This window comes from Trichomycterus rosablanca, chromosome 22 (assembly GCF_030014385.1).
Source record: "Trichomycterus rosablanca isolate fTriRos1 chromosome 22, fTriRos1.hap1, whole genome shotgun sequence".
Taxonomy (NCBI): Eukaryota; Metazoa; Chordata; class Actinopteri; order Siluriformes; family Trichomycteridae; genus Trichomycterus; species Trichomycterus rosablanca.
Genome location: NC_086009.1, coordinates 8,053,213 through 8,065,078, shown reverse-complemented (window position 1 = coordinate 8,065,078; position 11,866 = coordinate 8,053,213). Strand labels below are relative to the sequence as shown.

At 40.1% G+C, this 11,866-nt stretch overlaps 1 protein-coding gene across 1 annotated transcript in view; it reads left to right on the top strand.

Annotated features, from left to right (window-relative positions):
- Window positions 1-913: 913 nt before the first annotated feature.
- cacnb1 (calcium channel, voltage-dependent, beta 1 subunit) overlaps window positions 914-11,866 on the top strand; it is a 50,447-nt gene continuing 39,494 nt past the window's right edge. Inside the window, exons 1-2 of the mRNA XM_063018449.1 lie at window positions 914-1,041; window positions 10,228-10,314. Coding sequence (XP_062874519.1) covers window positions 952-1,041; window positions 10,228-10,314 — 177 coding nt within the window. The 5' untranslated portion in view covers window positions 914-951. The remainder of the gene's footprint in view (window positions 1,042-10,227; window positions 10,315-11,866) is intronic.

Below are 11,866 nucleotides of genomic sequence, written 5' to 3'. Positions count from 1 at the left end.
AGGTGACAGTGCTACCCACTTAGCCACCGTGCCGCCCACATCCTACATTCTTCTTCCTCGGCCTTTGTCCCGTTCGGTTGCGGGGTCGGCTCATGATCTGCATTGATTTGGCACAATCACACCGGATGCCCTTCCTGACACGACCCTCCCTATTTTATCCGGGCTTGGGACCGGCACTACAACGCACTGGATTGTGCATCTAGCGGCTAGGTATCTATAGGACAATTCAGTGTTTCCAATTAGCCTGGCTGCATGTTTTTGGACTGTGGGAGGAAACCGGAGCACCCGGAGGGAACCCACGCAGACACGGGGAGAACATGCAAACTCCAAAGAGAAAGGACCCGGACTGCTCCACCTGGGGATCGAGCCCAGGACCTTCTTGCTGTGAGGCGACAGTGCTACAGACTTAGCCACCGTGCCACCCGCATCCTATAATAAATAAATAAATAAATAAATAAATAAATAAATAAATAAATAAATAAATAAATAAATAAATAAATAAATAAATAAATAAATAAATAAATAAATAAATAAATAAATAAATAAAATATATGCTTTTTAAAAACAGATTGTGAAAAATCAACAATGTTTATATTTATTTTGAATAATTTTAAATTTTATTAAGGTCACCTGGTGTACCACCTGGCAGTAGTACTTGTACTACCAGTGGTTTTCGTACCAAAGTGCACGTCTGCACCGCGAGTCGACTCCCAGAGTGTACCAAAAAGAGCCGACTTAATGAACCGACTCTCTCGCGAACAACGCATCACTACCGAGAGCCGCGTCTATCGCCCGGTATTAGAAGAAGCGCTACAGTCCATGTAGCACGCTCAAGCAATAAAACCCTGGAAAAAAATACATAAATAAATAAATAAAATGTTTTGACAATTAATAACAATGAAATATAGTACCGAGCGGTAAATGAAATAATAAAGCTTGAAGCTGAAATCAATGGTACAGAAAGGGATGTCCAGGACGCCTTCCACATCTACGCAGGAAATCCAGATGGATATGTTCGACCACCATGGATCACTCACACAGGTAAGAAAAGCTAACAATTTCTCAAGGAAACTACAAATATATATATATATGTACATAAATATATCTATGTATACTAGACCAGGTGTTTGTAAAGTACAATTGTCCATACAAATAATAGAAAAAGCAAAGAAAACCAGCTATTAATGCAATTGGTCTTCTAATACAGCGTTAAATGATTCCTGTGTTCTGAACAGAATTCATGAATTCATTGTTTTTTTTGACACCTGACACTTAAACAAAGTGTATCTTTAACTCTATAACTTTAAAAGCACTTTAAGAAACGTAATACATTTAATTTTTATTGTGCAAATGTGTGTGATATAATGTAACATTGAAGGTATAACAATAACCATTAGGGTCCAGTTGTGTGTCTTGGTGATGTTCTCCTTAGTGATGCTCCTGTTGCATAAACCTGTTGGGTTTAAACATTTCACTCACACACACACACACACACACACACACACACACACACACACACACACTAAACACATCAGGATAAAACAGGAATGATGTCATTCAGTAGTCCAGCTTTATTTGGACCACACCCACATCCACCCTGAAAGCTACATATTGTACATTAGCAGTGCTGGTTCATATGACATTTCATTAATTACATTGATATTATTATAGTGTATTATAGTAACAATCAATATTTTCTATAATCTACAATTTGTGTGTTAGGCTACATAGTTATATTGTTACACTTATGTTAGTTATAAAATAAAATGCCTTTATTTGTCATATATACATACACACTGATCACCTCCTTGTTTCTACACAAATTGTCCATTTGATCAGCACTTTGTAGTTCTATAACTATTGATGTAGTCCATCTGTTTCTTTACATACTTTTTTAGCCTGCTTTCACCCTGTTCTTCAATGGTCAGGACCACCATAGAGCCGGTATTATTTGGGTAGTGGATCATTCTCAACACTACAGTGACAATGACATGGTGGTGGTGTGTTTGAGTGGACACGGTATTTAAAAACTCCAGCAGCGCTGCTGTATCTGATCCACTCATACCAGCACAACACACACTCTGTCCACTCTTATTAGACACTCCTACCCAGTTGGTCCACCTTGTAGATGTAAAGTCAGAGACGATCACTCTATAATCTATTGCTGCTGTTTGAGTTGGTCATCTTCTAGACCTCCATCAGTGGTCACAGGATGCTGCCCACGGGGCGCTGTTGGCTGGATATTTTTGGTTGGTGGAATATTCTCTCTCCAGCAGGGACAGTGAGGTGTTTAAAAACTCCATCAGCGCTGCTGTGTTCTATCTACTCATACCAGCACAACACACGCTAACACACCACCACTATGTCAGTGTCACTGCAGTGCTGAGAATGATCCACCACCCAAATAATACCTGATTTGTGGTGGTCCTGTGGGGGTCCAGACCATTGAAGAACAGCATGAAAGTGGGCTAACAAAGCATGCAGAGAAACAGATGGACTACAGTCAGTAATTGTAGAACTACAAAGTGCTCCTATATGGTAAGTGGAGCTGATAAAATGGACAGTGAGTGTAGAAACAAGGAGGTGGTTTTAATTGTATGGTTGATCAGTGTACAGACGTACAGTACAATGAAATTCTTTCTTCGCATATCTCGGCTTGTTTTGGAAGTGGGGGTCAGAGCGCAGGGTCAGCCATCATACAGCGCCCCTGAAGCAGAGAGAGTTAAGGGCCTTGCTCAGGGGCCCAACAGTAGCTGCATTGCAGAACTAGGATTCGAACTCTCAGCCTTTCAGTTAATAGCCCAAAGCTCTACCCACTAGGCTACCACTGTCCCAACTGTCACTGTAGCAGCAAGGTGGCATAACAGGTAATGTTGGTAACTCACTACTGCCTCAAGATCCAGAGCGTCAGTCCCTGTCTGTGTGAATTTTGCCATTTTTCTTTGCGTCCATTAGTTTTTTAAGGTTAACCCATTTCCCTCCCACTTAAAATACTAGTAGGTGGATTTGCAATTAGACATAGGCAGAGTTTGGTGGCCTCAGGCCTTGAAACAACAATGCACCACACTGTTTGACTTTTGGTATAATGTTGTTATCGTGGAATTATGTGGTGGCAAATGTAAGATGAGCCTTTATGATTATTTTGGTTAGCTGTTTTTTACTTTGCAGCTATGCCATCTTTGCCTAGTCTATTTTTATGGTGGGATTTTGAAAGCTAGTTTTATAAGACAAGTAAGACCTGCAGTTTCTTAGATAGTTGTCTGGGTTCTTTTGTACGAGTTGTTGATTTTGTTGGAGCAGGCACTTGTAGAAAAATTTATCTCTCTGTTACACTCCTCCACTGACAGGTAAAGAAGTTGAAGAAGTCCCATGACTTATTGTGTGGGTGGTAAATTTAAATAAGAATGTTTTATGTGATTGTATTTATTATTCATTTATTGTTTAGGTAGGGTAGGGTACGATTCACTGGGTGATAGGTCAGAAACATTTAGACAGGTCGCCAGTCCATTTCAAGGCAAACACACAAATAGGGTGTGTTCGAAAACCTAGTGAGCTCTCTACATAAACATCATTTTACGTCATCCTACGTGTGCTCCCGAATTCCTAGACGCCTTAAGATGATGTTTACTAAGGCACCTTAAAACTGAACGCTATTTTGACAGAATAACGAGTGAGCATCTGATGCTGCCTTAACAGTGAAGGCAATCCCAGCATTCAGTGCGGCACAACTTTTCTCAAAGAAAAGAGTTATAAATTATTATTGATTGTTAATTTGTATATTCTTGCACAAGTTTACTTACAAATTCAGGCTTGTCAGCGAATTTAACCCTTTTTGGTACACGGAGGGAGATGTTAGTTGACATGCTAGCGTGTTGTGCCACCCCATCCCATTGGTTTGAATGGCATGATGCTAACTGTGTTAGCTTAGTAAGCGAAACCCGATGTTATCCCTGTCTAAGTAGTGCGTTCGAATAACCTGCCTTATAAGTCGATGACTTATTAGAATCCTCTCTACTTAGGCAGCTGCCTGTGTAGGCAGTAAGACAGCAAGGCAGCTCACTAGGTTTTCGAACACACCCGTACATTTACATCTTGGGCAATTTTAGTAGCTCTGATTAACCTGACTGCATGATTTTGGACCTTCTTGCTATGAGGCAACAGTGCTACCCACCGAGCCACTGTGCCACTCTCTGATTGATTTTCTTAATATATATTAGCAGAGACTTAATAACACAGCTATTCACATTTATACATTTATTCTATTGCTACATCAGCTTTATAGCTTATGTCGTCCTGATGATAGTTATTTGTTTTTAATAATTGTATTTAACTTACGTTGAATTAAACATATTATTTAGTGCACTGCCCTAATAGCACTTTGTTCCCATCAACTGTTAAGACTTATTTTTCTAGAGATTCAGTGCCGACCCCTGAGACTAGTAAGCAATGAGCATTAGAGCTGGGCGGTTCCTGAATCACCTGGGTTAATGATTCGAATCTTCATACTGAATCAGGAATCAAGAGTCCGAGGTCTCAGTTAACCCGGATCCTATGAGTCCTGAAGTACACAAGGCGAGTGAACAGATGATTTGGCTGAATTGGCTTTACTCCAGTCTGTGAATCTAAGTAATAAGTTACATATTCTAATATACAAGCGTTAAACACACTGGTGTTCGTTATGTGGCTCATTTTATGCACATGCTATTATTATTATTATCAGTAGTAGTGGTATAGATTAGTAATGCAGCATATTTTCTTGTAAGCAAAACAACAACAAAATATAGTTATATTATTATTAAAATGCAAATGCTTACAGGCTACTTTAGGACTGTACCACTTAAGGAGTATCATAGCCCTTTGTTTTGGTGCCACTGTGGCTGCCTGACTGGGTCAAGTTACCATGGCAATTTGTTGTTGACCATCCCCCTTGAACCCTTGATCCATTAATATACCCGTCTGATTGGTAGTTGAGTCCACCCCCTCTCCCCCTTCCTTGTCCCTATCCCCTATGATCAAGATTCCACTTAGTAAAAAGTGTCAACTTGTCACTGACAAGAAAAGTGTGAGGTGCCAGGAGAATTAAGAGAGAAGGATTTATTTACAGAAGATGCGTGCATGGAAGACAAGTGATATCTGGATGCATTTTCATGCAGTACTTCAGTACAAGTGACTCAAGTGAACCGGATCAGATTACTGAGGGACTCAGATTAACCCGAGTCCATAAAATGACCCGAATTCACCACCACTAATGAGCATCATACCCCAGCATAACATTATACTTCATATAGTTACTACTGCCACCTTTTGTTTATTGGCCAGTTTTTTAAATTTTTGAATGACCGTGCCTTCACACACTATAAAATCAGATTTCAGTGCTACTAAGTGCAGCCTCAATTTTGTGTCACGATTTGTATATAAAGCATCTGCGTGTTTTGCGAGTGCTGTCGAGAGGTGTTCTATCTGAATCAGCTCTATACATAACAGTGTGGAGGCGGTGGAAAAGATGGTAAAGCCGGTCGTGTGTGAATGTGTGAGTGAGTGTGCAAGTGTGTCTGTAATGAGTGGGCGGTTTGGTAGGTGTGGATTAGGTGGTAGGTCTGGATTAAGAACGTGTGCGGGGGTGATTGCCAGTATTAGAACATTGATGGGTACAGTACATGGTCATCAGAATGAAGAGTCACCAGTGAAGGTGAAAATGATACTCAGCTCATGAGGCCACATGAGTCACTGGTTATTGATAGATCGCACATATTTTTTTTTAAACTGAAATCTCATTTTATTCTCTCATTTTGTTATTTTATCCACAGGAATATGTGCTTTAGGCATTTAAAGACCTTTTTTTGTCTGTGTGGGTTGGTGTGTGAGTGGAATATTGACAAGGATCTGATGGAGCGCATTTTACCTTAGCAGCATGGGTTTTATTCTATTTCCTTTGCTTTTTTTCATTTTCTTTTTAGTTCAAAGCTCATTTCTTTCTTAGGATTTATCTTCCTAACTGTTTCTTCTTTTCTTTTTTCCTTTAATTGTCTACCCTTGACTTACGAATTTAAGTGGTTCCGAAGGGCTGTTCTTAAGTCAAAATGTTCATTAGTTAAACCTATTTCTCATATTTTCCATAAGAAATAATGTAAATAGAATTAATTTGTGTCAGACCTCCCAAACCACCCCCTTACCTAACCTTTCTTAAATGCTCTTTTTTTGTTATAAATACAAGTATATTTTCCCTTAAATCTTAAATTATAGAATAGACATTCCTGTAATAAACAATAATAAACAACAATACACAGTAGTACTGTACTGTACATAAAACAACACACATCACATTTCAGTACAGTACGTGTGCTGTACCATACACCACAATAAATTTCCTTCTTTTTTTTTTTATAAAATGCATCTACCAGAAACAACAATAACTCTTATATTTCTCTATTATTTCCTTTTTTATTTCAATAGTGTTGTATTTTGTTGGTGTAATAGCTCAAAAGAATATTTTCCTTCTTCTCTCTCACTCACTGTCCCCTCTGTCTGATACACAGTGACGGCTACTGGCAGGAGTAATTACACAACACAACAAATAGTAATAGATTTGTTCATTTTCTCACCACTAAGCTTTCTCTGCACATTCTTTGGGGCCATTTTAATATAGAACTTTACAAAATATAAAGAAAACACTGACACCGTCCGCTGTCCGAATGTTCGCTTACTGTATACAGTCGACCCTTGAGTTTACCATACGAACAAATAACGGTTTACCATACGAACAAATTTTGGATTATGAACCGAAATTCTCGAAACACGTGACGTCACGAACAAGTTGACTCTGAGCGTCTCTCTCTCTCTGTATATATACAGTGAGTGAACATTAGCGGATGGTGTTTTTCCGGTGTTTTCAATATTAAAATGTGCCCAAATAAGGTGCAGAGAGAGTGCAGAGCTGAGAAAATGAAAAAAATCTATCACATTTGTTGTTGTATAGTTACTCCTGCCAGTAGCCGTCACTGTGTATCAGACAGAGGGGTCAGTGAGTGAGAGAGAAGAAGGAAGTCCGCTGAGTAAAGTATTCTTTCTTTCGTGCAATTACACCTACAAAATACAACACTATTGAAATAAGGAGGAAATTTATTATAGTGTTTGTGATGGTGTATTATGGTGTATGAAATGTAATGTGTGTTTATGTACAGTACAGTACTACTGTGTATTGTTTATTATTGTTTATTACAGTAATGTCTATTCTATAATTTAAGATAAGGGGAAAATATAGTTGTATTTATAACAAAAAAGACAAGTTAAGACATTAGAAAGGTTAGGTAAGGGGGAGGTTTGGGAGGACTGGCACAGATTAATTCTATTTACATTATTTCTTATGGGAAAAATAGGTTTAACTAATGAACATTTTGACTTAAGAACAGCCCTTCGGAACGTGTTTCGCGAATTTCGGTTCGTAATCCGAAATTAGTTTGTACGTTAAGTTAAAAAAGATCGTTCGTAACCCAAAATGTTCGTATGGTAAACCATTCGTAACTCAAGGGTTGACTGTACTTGCAGTTCTTTTTTTTGTTGCATATCCTCTCCTTTCATTTGATTTCTTTTCCCATCCTTTTATCCCCTAAATTTTTTAATGTCTTGTCTGACCCAGTCTTATCTCTCATATTTCTTTGTCTGGTCTTGTATCATCCCACCGTGTTGTCCTCTTTTCTCTCTGTTTTTGCCTTTCTCCTGTCTTCTGTTTATTTTTTCTTAATTTTATTACTTTTACTCTTCTCTCCTCTCTAATCTTCTCTTTTCTTCTTTTTATTCATTTCCTCTGTTGTTGTTGTTAGTTATTCTCTTGTTTTTGTTGTATTTTCTTGTTTCCCCTTTAGTTTGGCTTCTCTTCTACCCTTTTTTTCATTTTTTCTTTATGCACCTCTTACTTATTGGTCTTATCCTACTTACCCTAACCCTAACCCTAGTCTCCTTAGAGCAAGAAGGTCCTGGGTATGATTCCCAGGGTTCTTTTTGCGTGGAGTTCTGTTTTCATGTTCTCCCCGTGTCTGTGTGGGTTTCCTCCGGGTGCTCCGGTTTCCTCCCACAGTCCAAAGACATGCAAGTGAGGTGAATTGGAGACACTAAATTGTCCATGACTGTGTTCGATATAACCTTGTGAACTGATGAATCTTGTGTAATGAGTAACTACCGTTTCTGTCATTAATGTAACCACAGTGTGTAAAACATGACGTTAAAATCCTAGTAAACAAACAAAACAATACCTCTTACTTATCGTATGGGTAGTCGGGTAGAACTGTCGCCTCAGAGTGAGAAGGTCCTGGGTTAGATACCAGGTCCTGAGTGTCTGTGTGGGTTTTCTCCCACAGTCCGAAGACATGCAAGTGTAAGATGAATCATCCTCGGCTCAAAACTCGGCGTTGCCACTGGTCTGCTGGGCAACATCTAGCTGGCATAATTGGCAGTGCCTGCAGGGAGGGATGACCGGACTATGTGGGCGGGGTCTTCAAACGCTGAATAAGGACCCTGGTAGGCGGATAGAGGCGCCTGTGCATCATTCTATGTATTATTCCCTCCATGTCTGTCTTTCTCTGTTCTTTCTTCCCATTTCACATCTCTTTTTTTAAAGTTTCATTCAAATGATCTCCCCATGACTCCACCTCCTCCAGCATCTGCCATATATAATTAACAATTAGCCTCAGTTGGTGTTGGTCAACGGGAAGTTTCTCATTGACACAGTCCTCCTCCCACCCCTGACATTTGGTCGGTCTTTTTTTACCACCTGACAGTGATGTGTATATGCTGCACCCTTCTTTCCCAGTCCCTTATATGGAATATAAGCACACATTTTACCAGCAGCTGTATCTATGACCTTATTTGTGAAATTGTGATATACACTGATCAGCCATAACATAAAACCACCTCCTTGTTTCTACACACACTGTCCATTTTATCAGCTCCACTTAGTCCAGTAATCCATCTGTTTCTCTGCATGCTTTTTTTACCCTGCTTTTACCTTGTTCTTCAGTGGTCAGGACTCCCACAGGACCACCACAGAGTAGGTATTATTTGGGTGGTGGATCGTTCTCAGCACTACAGTGACAATGACACCTTGCAGATGTAAAGTCAGAGACGATCGCTCATCTATTGCTGCTGTTTGAGTCGGTCATCTTCTAGACCTTCATCATTGGTCACAGGACGCTGCCCACGGGGCGCTGTTGGCTGGATATTCTTGGTTGGTGGACTATTCTCAGTCCAGCAGTGACAGTGAGGTGTTTAAAAACTCCAGCAGCGCTGCTGTGTCTGATCCACTCATACCAGCACAACACACACTAACACACCACCACCATGTCAGTGTCACTGCAGTGCTGAGAATGATCCACCACCCAAATAAGGGGGCTAACAAATCATGCAGATAAACAGATGGACTACAGTCAGTAATTGTAGAACTACAAAGTGCTTTTATATGGTACAGTGAATGTAGGAACAAGGAGGTTGTTTAATGTTATGGCTGATCGGTGTATATAAATTGTAATAATTAATAATAATCTCTTATGTCTGTGCAAAATCAGACTGCTTTAGATTGATCATGCTTCATGCACTGCTTTGCATATATCCTAGACCGGGCACCAGTTTATACTGGGTATCACACACTCATTCACACCTCACGGTTGCCAATCCATACCTGAAATCTGTTGGATTAGTGAGAGAAAAGTGGAGTATACATGTCAAGATAAAAGCAATAACAAGAGCCTAGACCTGGGGCTGGTTGCACCAACAATATCAACACTATGTAAACATGTACTTACATTAGTGTGACTTGATTAACTTGAGAAAGGAAGGAAGAACCGTTGAGCTCTTTTATTAATTATGTGTGTGTGTGTGTGTGTGTGTGTGTGTGTGTGTGTGTGTGTGTGTATATAAGTGATGCTGTAGCACTGCCTGTTCTGTCAGGGCTTTTTATTGCCACTAAACCCAATTAGCCTTTCACAGGTCTCCATGGTGACGGAGTCTAGCGCTCGCGATCACAGCACATGACCTAGTCTAGGGCCAGCAGGTCACCGGCGGCAACGCAGACTAGTCATATTACAGGGTCCACGGTGTGCTGGCGGACATTTAGCAATCATGGATAATCATATCTGGACATCGGGACAGGACACGATGGACGGACAGTGTGCATCAGTGTGCCTGCGCGTGCACAGGGATCGTTTCTGATTTCCTCTGTTTCATTCTGTTTCTCAGGGAAAATACACGAAGAGGAAGAGTCGCTTTAAGCGTTCTGATGGCAGCACCTCTTCAGACACAACCTCAAACAGCTTTGTGAGACAGGTAAGGCAATAAAAATATTTTGTATACATTGAGATCATTTAGGTGTCTATTTTAATTTCCTTTTTTTTGTTTTAAAAGTGAATGATGAAATGGCCTGAATAATAATAAAACATACACACTAAATATTGGAGGTGGACCATGCAACATAAAAACAACCCAAAACATTCCAGTAAATCCACCAAGGAATGGCTCAAAAGAAAGAAATGGAGAGTTCTGGAATGGTCAAGTCAAAGCCCGGATCTTAATCCTATTGAGGTGCTGTGGGGTGATTTGAAACAGGCTGTGTATGAAAGAAACCCCTCAAACCTCACACAGCTGAAGAAATTCTGCATGTCAGAGGAAGGATCATGCAAAGCAAAAAAACCCAAGTGGGAGTAAGAATAAATTTTATTTAAATTAAAACGATAAATGACTATAATAGTTTGATTAAATTGGTTAAGGGTGCTTGGGTGACACAGTGGTGCTATCGCCTGGACTGGCGTCCACACAGAAATGATTGGCTATGGTTGGGCTGGAGTGTCCAAGATGTCGAAGTCTAAGGCAACTAAAAACACTACTCTGGTAACGGTTTGGAAAACTCCCTACCAGTAATGTAATGGAGTAATGTTGCCTCACCCCCAGTGTTCACTGTGTAGAACCAGGCCTGCCACAACCCTGACAGGAATAAAGTGCTTGATATTATATGTAAGACTCTACCTAATTCACATCCGTGAAAATCACGTCAAGGACCGTGGAATGATCTGTGTACCGTGTAATATGCATTAAAATTTAAGGTTTGTGTTTGACGATTTAATGTTTTTAATTCATGTAGTGTTCAAGTGCCTCACGTTTACTTGTTAATTTGCTCTATGAGGCGGTCCTAGCAATCCTACGGCAATTCAGTTATGCCAAGTTCGCTGTACAGTTCACACTACACGACTGGATCTCTTGCACTCGGGAGTCTTTTAAGTCATTATGTATTTCACACTACACGACTGATCGGCTATAGGGGGTCACACACTACCTGATCTATCACCATGAGGAATTGCAGGCGAGTCTGTCTGGTCTCCCAAAGTACGCTTTGTCACGAAAACACATGCGAGAAGTGACGAAGGGGTTCAATAATACCATGTCCAAAAATGCACGTCAACAATAAGCGAGCGATAAAAGTTGTTTATGCGCTGATGTAGGAAAAATAAATGAATCTGAGTGGATTTGGCAACACGACCAGCAGGGATCGTCTGTTCTGTAGTGAGTTGGAGGTTAATAAATATTTATGCAATACAGTGTTGGTATTATGGTTTGCCATGGACGATAAGTCACAAATACTGTAAAGCTTGTGTGTGTGCCGATGTATTCTGATTCTGATATAAATCATATACATTTACATTTACATTTTCAGCATTTAGCAGACGCTTTTATCCAAAGCGACTTACACAATGAGCAATTGAGGGTTAAGGGCCTTGCTCAGGGACCCAACAGTGGCAACTTGGTGGTGGCAGGGCTTGAACCGGCAACCTTCTGTTTACTAGTCCAGTACCTTAATCACTGAGCTATCACTGGCCGACTGCTC